Here is a 19,180-nt window from a genome sequence, read left to right as displayed (position 1 = left end):
CAGATCTACCAGAGGTTGTGACCAACCCTCAGCTGTAAAGAAGCATTTTCTTCTTTACCTCCTTCCTCCTCCTTTTCTTTCCTGCTTCATTTTCTTCCTTCCTTGTTATTTTTCCTCCCTCCTTCGTGCCTTATTTTTTACTTCTTCCCTCTCTACCTCTATTTTTTCTTCCTTTTTCGCATCCTTTCTTGCTCCTTTCCTCTCTCCCTCCTTTTCTTCCTTTTCCTATACTTTCTTGATTCTTTCCTCCCTGCCTTTTCTTCCTTCCTTGTTGTTTTTCCTCCCTCCTTCCTTATTCCCTCCTTTTCCTTCTTTTTTTTCCCCCATCCTGTCCTGCTTTTTTCCCTCCCTTCTTTTCTTCTTTTTTCCCATCCATTCTTGATTCTTTCCTCTCTTGCTCCCTTCTTTTCTTTCTTTTTCCCATCCTTTCTCCATCCCTTGTTTCCTTTCTCTTTCCTATCCTTTCTTGCTCCATTGCTGCTCCTTCCCTTCTTTTCTTCCTTTTTCCCAACCTTTCTTGCTTCTCTCCTTCCCCATATTTTCTTCCTTCCTTGTTGTTTTTCTGCCCTCCTTCCTACCTTATTTCTTTCTTCCCTCTTTTCTTCCCTTTTCCCCATCCTTTCTTGCTCCTTTTCTTTCTCTCCCTCTCTTCTTTTCTTCCTTTTTCACATCTTTTCTTGCTTTTTCCTCTCTCCCTCCCTTCTTTTCTTCCTTTTTTCCCATCATTTTTTGCTTCTTTCCTCTCTCCTCTTTTTTCTTCTATTTTTCCCATCCTTTCGTGCTTTCTTTCTCTCATTCTCCCTTCTTTTCTTCCCATCATTTCTTCCTTCTTTCCTCTCTCCCTCTCTCTGTTTCTTCCTTTTTTCCCATCCTTTCTTGTTTCTTTCCTCTCCCCCTCTCTTCTTTTCTTCCTTTTCCCCATCCTTTCTTGCTTTTTTCCTCTCCCTCCGTTCTTTTCTTCCTTTTCCCATTTTTTCTTGCTCTTTTCCTCTCTCCCTCCCTGATTTTCTTCCCTTTTCCCCATCATTTCTTGCTTCTTTCCTCTCTCCCTCCGTTCTTTTCTTCCTTTTCCCATCCGTTCTTGCTTTTTTCCCTCTCTCCTTCCCTTCTTTTCCTCCTTTTCCCATCCTTTCTTGCTTTTTTCTCTCTCCCTCCCTTCTTTTCTTCCTTTTCCCATTCTTTCTTGCTTTTTTCCTCTCCCCCTCCTTTCTTTTCTTCCTTTACCCCATCCTTTCTTGTTTTTTTTCCTCTCTCCCTCCCTTCTTTTCTTCCTTTTCCCCATCCTTTCTTGCTTTTTTCCTCTCCCTCCCTTCTTTTCTTCCTTTTCCCCATCCTTTCTTGCTCTTTTCCTCTCCCTCCGTTCTTTTCTTCATTTTCCCATCCTTTCTTGCTCTTTTCCTCTCTCCCTCCCTTTTCTTCCCTTTTCCCCATCATTTCTTGCTTCTTTCCTCTCTCCCGCCCTTATTTTCAACCTTATTTCTTTCTTCCCTTTTTCAGTCCTTTCTTGCTTTTCCGCTCTATTTCTTTTTTTTTTTATTTTTACCATCTTTTCTTGCTTCTTTCCTCTCTCCCTCCCTGATTTTCTTCCTTTTCCCCATCCTTTCTTGCTTTTTTCCTCTCTCCCTCCCTTCTTTTCTTCCCTTTTTCCATCCTTTCTTGCTTTTTTCTCTCTCCCTCCCTTCTTTTCTTCCTTTTCCCATTCTTTCTTGCTTTTTTCCTCTCCCCCTCCTTTCTTTTCTTCCTTTACCCCATCCTTTCTTGTTTTTTTTCCTCTCTCCCTCCCTTCTTTTCTTCCTTTACCTCATCCTTTCTTGTTTTTTTACTCTCTCCCTCCCTTCTTTTCTTCCTTTTCCCATCATTTCTTGCTTTTTTTCCTCTCTCCCTCCCTTCTTTTCTTCCTTTCCCCATCATTTCTTGCTTTTTTCCTCTCTCCCTCCCTTCTTTTCTTCCCTTTTCCCCATCATTTCTTGTTTTTTTCCTCTCTCCCTCCCTTCTTTTCTTCCTTTACCCCATCCTTTCATATTTCTTTCCTCTATCCCTCCCTTTTTTTCTTCCCTTTTCCCCATCCTTTCTTGCTTGTTTCCTCTCTCCCTCCCTTCTTTTCTTCCTTTTCCCATCTTTTCTTGCTTGTTTCCTCTCTCCCTCCCTTCTTTTCTTCCTTTTCCCATCCTTTCTTGTTTCTTTCCTCTCTCCCTCCCTTCTTTTCTTCCTTTTCTCATCATTTCTTGCTTTCTTCCTCTCTCCCTCCCTTCTTTTCTTCGCTTTACCCCATCCTTTCTTGCTTTTTTCCTCTCTCCCTCCCTTCTTTTCTTCCTTTTTCCATCCTTTCTTGCTTTTTTCCTCTCCCCCTCCCTTCTTTTCTTCCTTTACCCCATCCTTTCTTGTTTCTTTCCTCTCTCCCTCCCTTCTTTTCTTCCTTTTTCCATCCTTTCTTGCTTTTTTCCTCTCCCCCTCCCTTCTTTTCTTCCCTTTACCCCATCCTTTCTTGTTTCTTTCCTCTCTCCCTCCCTTCTTTTCTTCCTTTTTCCATCCTTTCTTGCTTTTTTCCTCTCCCCCTCCCTTCTTTTCTTCCCTTTACCCCATCCTTTCTTGTTTCTTTCCTCTCTCCCTCCCTTCTTTTCTTCCTTTTTCCATCCTTTCTTGCTTTTTTCCTCTCCCCCTCCCTTCTTTTCTTCCCTTTACCCCATCCTTTCTTGTTTCTTTCCTCTCTCCCTCCCTTCTTTTCTTCCTTTTTCCATCCTTTCTTGCTTTTTTCCTCTCCCCCTCCCTTCTTTTCTTCCCTTTACCTCATCCTTTCTTGTTTCTTTCCTCTCTCCCTCCCTTCTTTTCTTCCTTTTTCCATCCTTTCTTGCTTTTTTCCTCTCCCCCTCTGTGAGGTAAATCCTGGGATATGAAGAGGAATTATGACTAGAAGTCATAATTGCTCTCATCACTCCCTGGCAGTGCCCCCCTCCCTTCTTGTGCTCAAATGTCCAGCATCTGTGAAGGTGTCACATCCCACTTACACCTCCAACAGCCATCTCCTCTGATATGGAGATGAGATGATGTGCGGACAATGGACACAGGATGGCTCCCTGCCGTCACCCTGTAACAAGAGTTGTATCTCATTAGCAAGGCTTGGAAGTAGCCAGACAGAACGACTCCAGTAAAAAATGGTTCATATCTCGCAAGCCATATCTCCGATAAATATGGCAACCATAAAAATGGTGTTTGCGCAGGCGGACGATGCTGGCACACCTTTTTTATGGAAGGGGGAGCTTGGGAAATACCCCAGGCGTGATATCAGCCATATGGGAACTCGTAGACAGGTCATGAGTCCCCTCGTTCTGTAGCTAAATTCATAACTGTCACAATGAGAGCATTGGCGTCCGCCTACGACGCTCCCAGGCAAAGTTATGGCCAATATCCCCTTTGCTGGATAATTCTGATCCATGCAGGGGGAGTGGCAGTGCTTCCCTGTGAGGTCACTAAGGTAGGAGGGGACCTGGACTTGGCCCAGGTTGATAACCCTACTTCGACCATTTTCCAAGGTTCTTCTCGCTGGGGGCACGTGTAGGAAACATCTGTGGGAGTTCCTGGAAACCTGGTCTACAGCGCCCCCCTGTGGCCAGACGCAACAAGGTAACTGCTGGAACTGTGTATGCCTGTTTGTAACCCATGCTTTGATTGTAACTGTACTCTGACATATGTATATTCTGTAGATTCCCTATTGTATATATTGTAGTTCTAGTGTGCTTTAGGCTGATTAAATTATATAATTAATCTTGGGCTGTTCTGTTATCTCGATCTTGAATCCCACGTCTGTGTGTTCGGCTAATAGTTACCGTAAATCGGTTGGTGGCAGCGAATTGTGCCAAGGATTATTGTGGGGAGGCCAGTGAGATTCGGGGAGATTTTATATATTCCGCCCGCGGAGGTCGGGGGAATATATACCTTACTCTCACCGGGGACCCTTCAATAATCGGCATAAGTAGTATAGCGGCCTCCTTGCTTATTGTCGGGCAATTCCATAATTGGCCTGACTATAAGAGGGGCGCTAGAGAGCGCGTCACGTGCTCTGTCTGTCGGTCGGGAGGTATAAAGGAGGGGTGACCCCCACTTGTTACCCCCCGATTGTGACGTACTGGTAGCCAGCGCGGGGGATTTCTGAGTGACCCCCCCGGTGGTTTGTGACATATTGGTGGCATAGCGGTGGGATCGAGATAATAGTGTGTGTGAGTGTGAGACCCATACTCCCAGACACTAAAGACTGCCTGCAGCAGCTGTGGCTGCTGGGGTCTTCAGACCAGCTCAACACTAGAGTGTCAGAGTGCAGATACTGTAAGGTGTGTGGAGGCATCAGGTGTCAGTTCTGTGTCAGTGACCAAAAGTCTGCAAGAATGGCTGAGAGCACCAGGAGCAAAGCCAAAGGAATGGCCGATGCTCAGGCCAGAGACGATGAGGAGGTTGTCCACGAGTCCTCCAGGAGCTCGACGCCAGAAAACAGCTCTGCAGAGGACATTGCACAACCGGGCACTGCTGGACAAGATGAGGAGCAGCTCGCCCAAGGGTCCTCAACGAGCCAGACGCCAGCCCTCCGCTCTGCAATGGACAGTGAAGCACCAGGCTCCGCAGCGGGCCGCAGATCACCACGTGCCATTCCACCGAGCCTGGGAGGCTCGGATAGCCTTCTTCAAATGGCTATGGCCCTACGCCAGGCTGGAGACCGGGAGGGCTACAAGGAACTCATGGCCGAGCGTGAGCGGCAAGCAGCGCGTGAAGAGCGCCAGGCAGAGCGTAACTACCAGCTGCAGCTAGCTCAGCTCCGGCCCTCATCAGCCACCCGTGACCTTCCAGACACCAAACTTCCAAAGGTCCGTGTTGAGGACTTCCCAGTGCTGGAGAAGGATGGAGACTTGGACTCTTTCTTGACTGCTTTTGAACGGACTTGCTTGCAGCATCATCTGAACAAGGACCAGTGGGCCAAATACCTGACCCCCCGTTTAAGGGGTAAGGCCCTGGATATCCTTGGGGACTTGCCTGCTGAGGCGGATCAGGGCTACGACACCATCAAGCGGGCCCTGATCCAACAGTACAACCTCACCCCGGAGTCCTACCGCAAGAAGTTCCGGACGCTGCAGAAGGGACCAAAGGACTCCTGGGCTGACCACCGGCGGGCACTTGCCCGAGCTGCCGACCACTGGACCCAAGGCCTGCAGCTTTCCACCGGACCGGAGATCCTGGACTTGTTCATCACGGAGCAACTCTTGTGGAACTGCCCTGAGGATCTCCGCCAGTTCATCCGAGACCAGAAGCCAAAGGGATCCACGGCTACAGCTGCCCTGGCAGATGACTACACCAACAATCGGGCTCCTGAAGCCAGGAGAGCAGCCACCAGCAGCACCTGGAGAGGGGGTAAGATGAACTCTGCGACTGCCCCACCTGCCCCTAGACTGCAGGGGGTGTCCCCCTCCACTCCCCTCTCCAGGCCCGTGGCAGAACCAAGACGGTGCCACCAGTGCAACCTACCTGGACACTTCAAGGCCATGTGCCCTCAGCGTCCCAAGGCCCCGGCTCCGTCCCCGTCCCAAGGGCCGCCCAAGGTGTATTGTGTGGGTGGGGGTGGTGGTAGGTCCCTGGACAGCTTCCAACCTGTCACCGTCGGCCGGTCTGTGACCATAGGACTGCGAGACAGCGCCTCGGAGGTGACTCTGGTGCGGCCTGAGATGGTGTCCCCCCAAGACTTGATCCCTGGAAAAACCCTCGCTGTCTCCGGGATTGGAGGCATTGACCCGGCGCTGCCTGTTGCTGACATTTATGTGGACTGGGGCGCAGGGCGAGGGGTGAGGGAGGTGGGGGTAACTGATCGGATCCCTGCAAACGTGCTACTTGGGACAGATTTGGGGCAGATAACCTCCCAGTTTGGGCCCCAACCAAGGGCTGAACCTTCAGCCCGTACTGACATGACTCCTAACAATGTTAATGTGTTATCTATGAATGATGTAAGGGAGGAGGGAGTGAACTCTGATATTTCTGCTTGCACAGACACCATAGACACACACGCAGCTGCAGCTGTGACAGGGGAGGGGGTCAGAGAAAGGTGGGACAATGCCTCTACAAGTAACCAGCCTGTGAGCTGGGATCTGCTGCCCTCTGCAGGGATAAGCAGAGAGCAGGGTGCTGCAGGGGGAGGACCAGTGTGTGGGGTGGGGGCTACCACAGCAAATGTGGGGTCCCCAGAGATTTCACAGCGGGGTTCTGTTGCTGCAGGGGGGGAACAGGCAGGTGAGATTGGGGCCGGTCCAGGAGCGGAAGTGCTCCCAGGTAAGATCTCGGTGCAGGGTTCCCCCACAACCGGGGTGTCAGGAAGCCAGGTAGGTCTGCCTGAACCGGCGACTTGGTCAGGAACGGAGGAGGAGCAGGCACGACCCACGGTCGCAGCGGCTGTGGCCACTGTCACCCGCAGTGGGAGTGCTGGAAGCCAAGGGGCCTCCCGGAGGTCCGATAGCTCTTCCCCTTCTGACCAAGTGGCAGCCGAGTCAGGTGGAGGCCAGGACACAGGTCCCGGGGTACTGACCGAAGATGTGACAGTCTCGTCGATTCTGGCCACATCTAGTCAGGGGTTTCAGGCAGCGTTAGAAGCTGACGACAGCCTGAAAGCTCTTAAGGAGCAGGCAGCCCAGCCTCCCTCGGACTCGGACCCGGAGCGAGTGGTCTGGGACCAAGGACGGCTGTACCGGGCCACGGTCCAGCAGGGTTCACCGGAGGCGTGGCCCAGGGACCGACAGTTAGTGGTACCCTATCCGTTCCGGACGGAGTTGTTGCGGATCGCACATGAGATTCCGATGGCCGGACACCTAGGGATCGCTAAGACCAAGGCCAGGTTAAACCAGCATTTCTACTGGCCAAAAATGGGGGCCGATGTGGCTGCCTACTGCCGTTCGTGTGAAACCTGTCAGAGAGTGGGGAAGGCGGGGCCACGCCCCAAAGCCCCACTGGTATCTCTGCCAATCATCGATGAGCCTTTCAGGAGGGTGGCTGTGGATCTGGTCGGCCCGCTGGCCATCCCCAGCAGCTCCGGGAAACGCTTCATACTGACGGTAGTGGACTATGCCACCCGGTACCCAGAAGCAGTGGCCTTGTCGTCCATTCGGGCTGACAAGGTGGCCACCGCATTGCTGGAGATTTTCTCCCGAGTGGGTTTTCCCCAGGAAATGCTCACCGACCGGGGGACCCAATTCATGTCCCAGCTGATGGAGACCCTCTGTAAGCAAGTCCAGGTGCGACATCTGGTGGCCAGCCCGTACCATCCACAGACTAATGGCCTGTGCGAGCGGTTCAATGGCACCTTAAAGCAGATGCTTAAGATGTTGGTCGACTCCCATGGGCGTGACTGGGAGCGGTATCTCCCACACCTGTTATTTGCTTACCGGGAGGTTCCACAGGCCTCAACAGGATTCTCACCGTTTGAGCTCCTGTACGGGCGACGTGTGCGGGGCCCCCTGGCTCTGGTGAAAGAGGCTTGGGAAGGGGATTTGGCCACCCCTGGAGTGTCGGTTATCGAGTATGTCATGCGCTTCCGGGACAAAATGCAGGCCTTGACGCAACTGGTACACGACAATATGGCTCAAGCCCAGGCCGATCAGAAGCGTTGGTACGACCAGAACGCTTGTGAGAGGACCTACCAAGTGGGTCAAAAGGTGTGGGTACTGGTCCCCGTACCACAGGACAAGCTTCAGGCAGCCTGGGAAGGCCCATACCTCGTGTACCAGCAGCTCAACCCTGTGACGTACCTGGTCACCCTGGACCCTGCCCGTGGAAGGCGGAAGCCCTTCCATGTGAACATGATGAAGGCACATCATGAGCGGGAGGCATGTGCGCTCCCCGTGTGCAACCTGCCCGAGGAGGGAGAAGCGGAAACCCTCTTGGATATGCTAGCCCAGGTTAGGGCAGGCGGATCCATTGAGGATGTGGAGGTTGGCCACCAGCTCTTGGAGGACCAACGGTCCCAGCTGTGGGCCACCCTACACCCCTTCCGGGGGTTGTTTACCAACCAGCCCGGAAGGACTGACTTGGCTGTCCATCACGTGGACACTGGGGATCATCCCCCGATCCGGCGTTCAGCATATCGGGTCTCCCTGGAGGTGCAGCAACACATGCGCCAGGAGATTGACGAGATGCTGGAGCTGGGGGTGATCCAGGCATCCAACAGCGCTTGGGCCTCGCCTGTAGTCCTCGTCCCTAAGAAGGACCGAACCACTCGGTTCTGCGTGGACTACAGGGGGCTCAATGCGGTCACGGTCGCCGATGCGTACCCAATGCCACGCATCGATGACCTGCTCGATCAGTTGGCCGGGGCTCAGTACCTGACCATCATGGATCTGAGCCGGGGATATTGGCAGATCCCCCTGACTCGCAAGGCCAGGGAACGCTCTGCCTTTATTACCCCATTTGGACTGTACGAGTCCACGGTGATGCCATTCGGGATGAGGAATGCCCCTGCCACTTTCCAGCGGATGGTCAACACCCTGCTCAAGGGACTTGAAGGGTACGCGGCCGCGTACCTAGATGACATTGCCGTCTTCAGTCCCACCTGGGAGGACCACCTAGAGCATCTAGCACAGGTGCTCAGGCGGATCCACCGGGCAGGTTTGACCATCAAGCCGGGAAAGTGTCAGCTGGCCATGAGCGAGGTCCAGTACCTCGGTCACCGGGTAGGTGGGGGAACGCTGAAGCCCGAGCCTGAGAAAGTGGGGGCCATCGCATCCTGGCCCACCCCCAGGACCAAGAAGCAGGTGATGTCCTTCTTGGGGACCGCTGGGTACTATAGGAGGTTTGTTCCACGCTATAGTAGCCTGGCAAAGCCCTTGATGGACCTCACCAAGAAGAAGCTGCCCTCTGCAGTCGATTGGACAGTGGACTGCGAGACAGCCTTCCGGGCCCTAAAGGACGCCCTGTCCAGCCCGCCCGTGCTACAGGCAGCCGACTTCACGCGGCCGTTTGTAGTACAGACCGACGCCAGTGACTTCGGCCTCGGTGCGGTGCTCAGCCAGGTGGACTCTGCGAGCCAAGAGCACCCAGTCCTGTACCTGAGCAGGAAGCTGTTACCAAGGGAAGTGGCCTATTCTACAATGGAGAAGGAGTGCCTGGCCATAGTGTGGGCCCTGCAGCGTCTGCAACCCTATCTATACGGGCGCCACTTCATCGTGGAGACGGACCACAATCCCCTCAGCTGGTTGCACACCGTCTCTGGGACGAATGGGCGATTGTTGCGATGGAGCCTTGCGCTCCAGCAATACGACTTCACCATTCGCCACAAAAGGGGCCGTGACCACGGTAACGCAGACGGGCTGTCCCGACAAGGAGAGGTCGCGGACGGGCGCACGGGGGACCACCGGAGTGTGCTGCCCCCTAGCGCCCTCAAAAGGGGGGAGGTGTGAGGTAAATCCTGGGATATGAAGAGGAATTATGACTAGAAGTCATAATTGCTCTCATCACTCCCTGGCAGTGCCCCCCTCCCTTCTTGTGCTCAAATGTCCAGCATCTGTGAAGGTGTCACATCCCACTTACACCTCCAACAGCCATCTCCTCTGATATGGAGATGAGATGATGTGCGGACAATGGACACAGGATGGCTCCCTGCCGTCACCCTGTAACAAGAGTTGTATCTCATTAGCAAGGCTTGGAAGTAGCCAGACAGAACGACTCCAGTAAAAAATGGTTCATATCTCGCAAGCCATATCTCCGATAAATATGGCAACCATAAAAATGGTGTTTGCGCAGGCGGACGATGCTGGCACACCTTTTTTATGGAAGGGGGAGCTTGGGAAATACCCCAGGCGTGATATCAGCCATATGGGAACTCGTAGACAGGTCATGAGTCCCCTCGTTCTGTAGCTAAATTCATAACTGTCACAATGAGAGCATTGGCGTCCGCCTACGACGCTCCCAGGCAAAGTTATGGCCAATATCCCCTTTGCTGGATAATTCTGATCCATGCAGGGGGAGTGGCAGTGCTTCCCTGTGAGGTCACTAAGGTAGGAGGGGACCTGGACTTGGCCCAGGTTGATAACCCTACTTCGACCATTTTCCAAGGTTCTTCTCGCTGGGGGCACGTGTAGGAAACATCTGTGGGAGTTCCTGGAAACCTGGTCTACAGCGCCCCCCTGTGGCCAGACGCAACAAGGTAACTGCTGGAACTGTGTATGCCTGTTTGTAACCCATGCTTTGATTGTAACTGTACTCTGACATATGTATATTCTGTAGATTCCCTATTGTATATATTGTAGTTCTAGTGTGCTTTAGGCTGATTAAATTATATAATTAATCTTGGGCTGTTCTGTTATCTCGATCTTGAATCCCACGTCTGTGTGTTCGGCTAATAGTTACCGTAAATCGGTTGGTGGCAGCGAATTGTGCCAAGGATTATTGTGGGGAGGCCAGTGAGATTCGGGGAGATTTTATATATTCCGCCCGCGGAGGTCGGGGGAATATATACCTTACTCTCACCGGGGACCCTTCAATAATCGGCATAAGTAGTATAGCGGCCTCCTTGCTTATTGTCGGGCAATTCCATAATTGGCCTGACTATAAGAGGGGCGCTAGAGAGCGCGTCACGTGCTCTGTCTGTCGGTCGGGAGGTATAAAGGAGGGGTGACCCCCACTTGTTACCCCCCGATTGTGACGTACTGGTAGCCAGCGCGGGGGATTTCTGAGTGACCCCCCCCGGTGGTTTGTGACACCCTCCCTTCTTTTCTTCCCTTTACCCCATCCTTTCTTGTTTCTTTCCTCTCTCCCTCCCTTCTTTTCTTCCTTTTTCCATCCTTTCTTGCTTTTTTCCTCTCCCTCTCCCTTCTTTTCTTCCCTTTACCCCATCCTTTCTTGTTTCTTTCCTCTCTCCCTCCCTTCTTTTCTTCCTTTTTCCATCCTTTCTTGCTTTTTTCCTCTCCCTTCTTTTCTTCCCTTTACCCCATCCTTTCTTGTTTCTTTCCTTTCTCCCTCCCTTCTTTTCTTCCTTTTTCCATCCTTTCTTGCTTTTTTCCTCTCCCCCTCCCTTCTTTTCTTCCCTTTACCCCATCCTTTCTTGTTTCTTTCCTCTCTACCTCCCTTCTTTTCTTCCTTTTTCCATCCTTTCTTGCTTTTTTCCTCTCCCCCTCCCTTCTTTTCTTCCCTTTACCCCATCCTTTCTTGTTTCTTTCCTCTCTCCCTCCCTTCTTTTCTTCCTTTTTCCATCCTTTCTTGCTTTTTTCCTCTCCCCCTCCCTTCTTTTCTTCCCTTTACCCCATCCTTTCTTGTTTCTTTCCTCTCCCTCCCTTCTTTTCTTCCTTTTTCCATCCCTTCTTGCTTTTTTCCTCTCCCCCTCCCTTCTTTTCTTCCCTTTACCCCATCCTTTCTTGTTTCTTTCCTCTCTCCCTCCCTTCTTTTCTTCCTTTTTCCATCCTTTCTTGCTTTTTTCCTCTCCCCCTCCCTTCTTTTCTTCCCTTTACCCCATCCTTTCTTGTTTCTTTCCTCTCTCCCTCCCTTCTTTTCTTCCTTTTTCCATCCTTTCTTGCTTTTTTCCTCTCCCCCTCCCTTCTTTTCTTCCCTTTACCCCATCCTTTCTTGTTTCTTTCCTCTCTCCCTCCCTTCTTTTCTTCCTTTTTCCATCCTTTCTTGCTTTTTTCGTCTCCCCCTCCCTTCTTTTCTTCCCTTTACCCCATCCTTTCTTGTTTCTTTCCTCTCTCCTTCCCTTCTTTTCTTCCTTTTTCCATCCTTTCTTGCTTTTTTCCTCTCTCCCTCCCTTCTTTTCTTCCCTTTACCCCATCCTTTCTTGTTTCTTTCCTCTCTCCCTCCCTTCTTTTCTTCCTTTTTCCATCCTTTCTTGCTTTTTTCCTCTCCCCCTCCCTTCTTTTCTTCCCTTTACCTCATCCTTTCTTGTTTCTTTCCTCTCTCCCTCCCTTCTTTTCTTCCTTTCCCCATCCTTTCTTGCTTTTTTCCTCTCCCCCTCCCTTCTTTTCTTCCCTTTACCCCATCCTTTCTTGTTTCTTTCCTCTCTCCCTCCATTCTTTTCTTCCTTTTTCCATCCTTTCTTGCTTTTTTCCTCTCCCCCTCCCTTCTTTTCTTCCCTTTACCTCATCCTTTCTTATTTCTTTCCTCTCTCCCTCCCTTCTTTTCTTCCTTTTTCCATCCTTTCTTGCTTTTTTCCTCTCCCCCTCCCTTCTTTTCTTCCCTTTACCCCATCCTTTCTTGTTTCTTTCCTCTCTCCCTCCCTTCTTTTCTTCCTTTTTCCATCCTTTCTTGCTTTTTTCCTCTCCCCCTCCCTTCTTTTCTTCCCTTTACCCCATCCTTTCTTGTTTCTTTCCTCTCTCCCTCCCTTCTTTTCTTCCTTTTTCCATCCTTTCTTGCTTTTTTACTCTCCCCCTCCCTTCTTTTCTTCCCTTTACCCCATCCTTTCTTGTTTCTTTCCTCTCTCCCTCCCTTCTTTTCTTCCCTTTTCCATCCTTTCTTGCTTTTTTTCCTCTCCCCCTCCCTTCTTTTCTTCCCTTTACCCCATCCTTTCTTGTTTCTTTCCTCTCTCCCTCCCTTCTTTTCTTCCTTTTTCCATCCTTTCTTGCTTTTTTTCCTCTCCCCCTCCCTTCTTTTCTTCCCTTTACCCCATCCTTTCTTGTTTCTTTCCTCTCTCCCTCCCTTCTTTTCTTCCTTTTTCCATCCTTTCTTGCTTTTTTCCTCTCCCCCTCCCTTCTTTTCTTCCCTTTACCCCATCCTTTCTTGTTTCTTTCCTCTCTCCCTCCCTTCTTTTCTTCCTTTTTCCATCCTTTCTTGCTTTTTTCCTCTCCCCCTCCCTTCTTTTCTTCCCTTTACCCCATCCTTTCTTGTTTCTTTCCTCTCTCCCTCCCTTCTTTTCTTCCTTTTTCCATCCTTTCTTGCTTTTTTCCTCTCCCCCTCCCTTCTTTTCTTCCCTTTACCCCATCCTTTCTTGTTTCTTTCCTCTCTCCCTCCCTTCTTTTCTTCCTTTTTCCATCCTTTCTTGCTTTTTTCCTCTCCCCCTCCCTTCTTTTCTTCCCTTTACCTCATCCTTTCTTGTTTCTTTCCTCTCTCCCTCCCTTCTTTTCTTCCTTTTTCCATCCTTTCTTGCTTTTTTCCTCTCCCCCTCCCTTCTTTTCTTCCCTTTACCCCATCCTTTCTTGTTTCTTTCCTCTCTCCCTCCATTCTTTTCTTCCTTTTTCCATCCTTTCTTGCTTTTTTCCTCTCCCCCTCCCTTCTTTTCTTCCCTTTACCTCATCCTTTCTTATTTCTTTCCTCTCTCCCTCCCTTCTTTTCTTCCTTTTTCCATCCTTTCTTGCTTTTTTCCTCTCCCCCTCCCTTCTTTTCTTCCCTTTACCCCATCCTTTCTTGTTTCTTTCCTCTCTCCCTCCCTTCTTTTCTTCCTTTTTCCATCCTTTCTTGCTTTTTTCCTCTCCCCCTCCCTTCTTTTCTTCCCTTTACCCCATCCTTTCTTGTTTCTTTCCTCTCTCCCTCCCTTCTTTTCTTCCTTTTTCCATCCTTTCTTGCTTTTTTCCTCTCCCCCTCCCTTCTTTTCTTCCCTTTACCCCATCCTTTCTTGTTTCTTTCCTCTCTCCCTCCCTTCTTTTCTTCCCTTTTCCATCCTTTCTTGCTTTTTTTCCTCTCCCCCTCCCTTCTTTTCTTCCCTTTACCCCATCCTTTCTTGTTTCTTTCCTCTCTGACTCCCTTCTTTTCTTCCTTTTTCCATCCTTTCTTGCTTTTTTCCTCTCCCCCCTCCCTTCTTTTCTTCCCTTTACCCCATCCTTTCTTGTTTCTTTCCTCTCTCCCTCCCTTCTTTTCTTCCTTTTTCCATCCTTTCTTGCTTTTTTCCTCTCCCCCTCCCTTCTTTTCTTCCCTTTACCCCATCCTTTCTTGTTTCTTTCCTCTCTCCCTCCCTTCTTTTCTTCCTTTTTCCATCCTTTCTTGCTTTTTTCGTCTCCCCCTCCCTCTTTTTTTCTTCCCTTTACCCCATCCTTTCTTGTTTCTTTCCTCTCTCCCTCCCTTCTTTTCTTCCTTTCCCCATCATTTCTTGTTTCTTTCCTCTCCCCCTCCCTTCTTTTCTTCCAGCCTTTCTTGTTTCTTTCCTCTCTCCCTCCCTTTTTTTCTTCCTTTCCCCATCCTTTCTTGTTTCTTCCCCCCCCCTTCTTTTCTTCCTTTCTCCCATCCTTTCTTGTTTCTTCCCCCCCTCCCTTCTTTTCTTCCTTTTCCCCATCCTTTCTTGTTTCTTTCCTCTCTCCCTTCCTTCTTTTCTTCCTTCTCCCCATCCTTTCTTGCTTCTTTCCTCTCTCCCTCCCTTCTTTTCTTCCTTTTCCCATTCTTTCTTGCTTTTTTCTCTCTCTCTCTCCCTTCTTTTCTTCCTTTTCCCCATCCTTTCTTACTTCTTTCCTCTCTCCCTCTCTTCTTTTCTTCCTTTCCCCCATCCTTTCTTGCTTTTTTTCCTCTCTCCCTCCCCGATTTTCTTCCCTTTTCCCCAGCATTTCTTGCTTTTTTCTTCTCTCCCTCCCTTCTTTTCTTCCTTTTTCCATCCTTTCTTGCTTCTTTCCTCTCTCCCTCCCTTCTTTTCTTCCTTTTCCCCATCCTTTCTTGCTTCTTTCCTCTCCCCCTCCCTTCTTTTCTTCCTTTCCCCCATCCTTTCTTGTTTCTTTCCTCTCCCCCTCTCTTCTTTTCTTCCTTTTCCCCATCCTTTCTTGTTTCTTTCCTCTCTCCCTCCCTGATTTTCTTCCTTTTTCCAGCATTTGCTCTCTTCCTCTCTCCCTCCCTTCTTTTCTTCCTTTCCCCATCCTTTCTTGCTTTTTTCCTCTCTCCCTCCCTTCTTTTCTTCCTTTTCCCCATCCTTTCTTGTTTCTTTCCTCTCTCCCTCCCTTCTTTTCTTCCTTTCCCCATCCTTTCTTGCTTTTTTCCTCTCTCCCTCCCTTCTTTTCTTCCTTTTCCCATCCCTTGTTTCTTTCCTCTCCCCCTCTCTTCTTTTCTTCCTTTTCCCCATCCTTTCTTGTTTCTTTCCTCTCTCCCTCCCTTCTTTTCTTCCTTTCCCCCATCCTTTCTTGTTTCTTTCCTCTCCCTCCCTTCTTTTCTTCCTTTCCCCATCCTTTCTTGCTTCTTTCCTCCCTTCCTAGCTTCTTTTCTTACTGACAGTGTGTAATGTCGGCTCCAGCGGTCGTCAGGTGCCCGCAGTTTTGTGATTTACTTGATTTGTGACTTTCGGTTGCCGCTTGGCTCACTGACCCAGTGCGAGGAGAGGCCGAGACTCTGTAGTCAGCACATTAGGATCCGTCAGGACCCGGCATGGCCGTTAGGCTGGATTTCTTCCCTGCTCCTCAATCAGACAAGGTGCAGAGTGACAGCTTTCAGATATATATATATATATATATATATATATATATATATATATATATATGTGTGTATTAGCGGCTGCGCTGAACTCTTTCCGGGGGTGGTATTTTACATGCCGGTTCCCATAATGTTGACCTCCCCGGCAGCGGCAGATGGTGGTGATGTGTCCCTGCGCTCGGTGCCCCGGCTGCACTGTCCGCCCCTATAGCACGCAAGTCCAGGATCTGTCTGTCCATTGCTAGTTGTGCTTAGCGGGTGGTAATGGTCGCTGACAAGGCTACATCCCAATTTCAGTGCAGGGAAGGAGGATATGAGGCCGGGGAAGAGCCCTTTAACTTGTATGTTTTTTGCTGCCCATTCCCGGTCTATGCTCCATAATCAGGATGTAGCAGAGGCGAAGCCATTACCATACTCTACACACAAGTATGCACATAGTAACGTGCAGAATAACTCGGGGTCATGCCACTACAGAGGCTACCACACAGGTCATACCAACTATGTACAGACACGGGGGTGATGACAGCTATGTACAGACACGGGGGTCATACCAACTATGTACAGACACGGGGGTGATGCTAGCTATGTCTACACACGGGGGTCATACCAACTATGTACAGACACGGGGGTGATGCAGGCTATGTCTACACACGGGGGTGATGCCAGCTATGTCTACACACGGGGGTGATGCCAGCTATGTCTACACACGGGGGTGATGCCAGCTATGTCTACACACGGGGGTGATGCCAGCTATGTCTACACACGGGGGTGATGCCAGCTATGTACAGACACGGGGGTGATGCCAGCTATGTACAGACACGGGGGTGATGCCAGCTATGTCTACACACGGGGGTGATGCCAGCTATGTACAGACACGGGGGTGATGCCAGCCATGTCTAGACATGGGGGGCATGCTATTTACAGACCACACAATTATGTAACGCTAACATGGGGGCTACATACATCTACATAGGGTGGGCTTCTATCTCCACACTGGGACATGCCAGCTATTTCTAGACACTTCTACACAGAGGAGGCCACGGAGGGAATGGAGGCTCCTGACACTGGAGGAGCGGATACAGATGGAGCCGGTGACCCTGCGGTCTGGACCCGGGCCACCGCTGTATGGAGGGTGTCATGAGCGCAGCCATCTGGACTCACCTTCAGTGGTGACGGGCAGGGTGATCTCCATACACGCTGCAGACTGGGCTTTTCGAAACGGTGGTCTGCCTGGGCCCCTCCTGTTGGCTTTGGTGCCATCAGTGCTGGACAGCCTCTTCCCTGACCCACAGGACTGTGACGTGGGACTGGTGCAGTGACCGTTCACGTGATCTAGAAGACAGAAGAGCGGCGTCAGTGGCCGCAGCCTCCATACCCCACAGTCTGCACAGCCCCAACCCCTCAGATACACAGCACTACTGGACCACACTACCACACCTAATGGCGGCCACATTTGTTGCCCATTTTCACACTTATGGCTGAATTTGAAGACTTAAAAGTTGTGTTATACAGCCAAGGACCCCAATAAGGATTGATGAAGGAATCATGTATGTCTTAATGTGTTAGCGGCACATGCAATTTTGTCATCCAGTCCCGATGCAAAGGGCTTATGGCTTCCAGGCTATGGAACGCATAATGCTGCACTGCCAAAAGGTGGGAATTAGCAACGAGCACCCTCGCGCACCAGTGTGCTGGACTACTGTGACCAGCGAGGACCGCGGACACACCACAGGGAAGAACCCAGGACTAATGCCTCTGATAATGACATATAATGGCCAGATCCGTACAATGAACCAGACTAAATGCACAAAGGTCAGAGAATAATTACATAAAATACGGGGATACATTTGTGTGAGAATAAATAAGAATTAAACCATAAATTGTAAAGGAATTATCGTAATCTGCGCGCAGCAAAGGGAAAACGGATCAGAAACAGGAAATAATCCACGAGACTGTCCTTCATGTAATGGGGGTTTATGATATGAGGACTCCAAAAACTAAACTCCAGAAATGACAATGGTCTTCATTGTGAGAGAATGGAATCCATTCCTGAGCGCTCGTAAAACAAATCTTATTAATTTGGTGTTCCAGAGACATAGGAGGAGTGTATTTCGCTCACCAAAGAATTTGGTGCCGAAACCCTGGACAGACTGCATTATACCATCTGTATCGTGAATAAGAATTGTTGTTTTTTTAAAAAAAATTTAAACTAATGCTAAAAGCTGCAGCATAAGGTAAGAAGCTTAATTCTTACACTTTCCTTACTGTTTCTAATTGGTATCTCTCCAATGCAGGTGAGTTATTTTGCATTAACTAGTCTGGTCCATGAACTTGGAAAAGTTACCTATGCCTTTGTGAACTGTGTGCATGGAATGTGATCATTGTGTAAGTGTGACACATAGTAGTACTCATACTTGGAGGATTGCTAGATTTGCTGTGGCTTGTGGGGTATCTTGTAGTCTGTTTACTGGTTGTATTGTAGGATCTACAGTACATGCAGGATTTTAATGTGTTTCGTGACTGCCTGCAAATGAGGAAAATGTGTGCTAGCACTAATACAAGCTCTGAGGTAGCTTGTGGGGGGTGGGTAAGTATGGAAACTTGCTATAGTAAATGTATACAGAAACCCAAAAAGAAAGACAGTAAAAACAAGAGTGTTCAGATAATGTGAAGAAATGGATTGCAAAATAATGTTAAATGCTAATATTTCCCCTAAATGGGGGTAGACTGGCTTGTATGTGTTCAGTAAAATGGCTGCAGTCCATTAGAATAAGCATGGTGAAAACAAAAGGACACTGAAAGATTGTGAGTAATGAAGTGAGGGGGAGGTGTGAAGTAGCCAGAAACCATGAATGTTTGGACAATGGACTGGACAGACAGAACCATTAGACAGAACCTTCTACCTAAAACACACAGAGAAAGGCGATCAGTAGGTCCAAATTACAATTTTATTGGTGCAGGGTAGTGGGGGGGGGGCAAAACCGGTATACATCACTGCAGTTAGCAAAAAAAATGATTGCAAAAATTGACATACTGAACAATTACTCAGTCATGGGGTAAAAGGTAGTGCAATATATACCTGTACTAACAATGGTCATGGGGGCTAAATGGACTCTTCTCGGTTTGGTTTAAATGATTTACAATTGTGTTTATTCATGACCATTCTTAGTACAGGTATATATTGCACTACCTTTTACTGCACTATAAATATCTGGCCCTTATCTTTATTCTGAATGGATGAACACCCCCCCCCCATTTACACTGTATATTGAATACTGTGTATTGCATTATGGACCAATGACATCTAAACTACCTATATTAGGTGTCTCCTAGCTGTACTTATACATATAAGTACTAGACTTATACATATCTCTATGACTGAGTAATTGTTCAGTATGTCAATTTTTCCAATAATTTTTTTTGCTAACTGCAGTGATGTATAATGTTTTTTGACCCCCCCGCCCCCCACTACCCTGCACCAATAAAATTGTAATTTGGACCTACTGATCGCCTTTCTCTGTGTGTTTTCTGTAGTACTTTTTGCGATTTGGTCCTTATATTGTAGACCTATTTCTGCTTACTATATGATATTTTGACATTATTATCTATACTATTGATATGCAGGATTTCTTTATGCCGATACTTACAGGACCTTCTACCTGTAGTGGACCAGGACCGTGAACATGTACAGTATATACTGTATAAAGTACAGAATATAGGAGCAGAAAATAATTATTCAACTTATAGTTTGATGAGATCTAAGGTCAGTTCCCCACATGCTCCTACCATCCTCTAACAAAGAACCATGTGGTGGCTGGAGAAGCCGATATACCATCTGTAGATGTGTGGTTAG

General features: G+C 49.1%; 1 protein-coding gene across 9 annotated transcripts in view; it reads right to left on the bottom strand.

Moving 5' to 3' along the window:
- Positions 1–19,180, bottom strand: part of STXBP5L (syntaxin binding protein 5L) — a 419,668-nt gene that overhangs the window by 44,442 nt on the left and 356,046 nt on the right. For all 9 annotated transcript variants that reach the window (XM_075334850.1, XM_075334854.1, XM_075334852.1 and 6 more), the window contains one exon: positions 16,489–16,659. In XM_075334850.1, coding sequence (XP_075190965.1) covers positions 16,489–16,659 — 171 coding nt within the window. The remainder of the gene's footprint in view (positions 1–16,488; positions 16,660–19,180) is intronic.

Source organism: Anomaloglossus baeobatrachus, chromosome 2, assembly GCF_048569485.1.
Source record: "Anomaloglossus baeobatrachus isolate aAnoBae1 chromosome 2, aAnoBae1.hap1, whole genome shotgun sequence".
NCBI lineage: Eukaryota > Metazoa > Chordata > Amphibia > Anura > Aromobatidae > Anomaloglossus > Anomaloglossus baeobatrachus.
The sequence above is the reverse complement of the archived record's forward strand: the minus strand, read 5'-3'. Positions and strand labels throughout refer to the sequence as shown.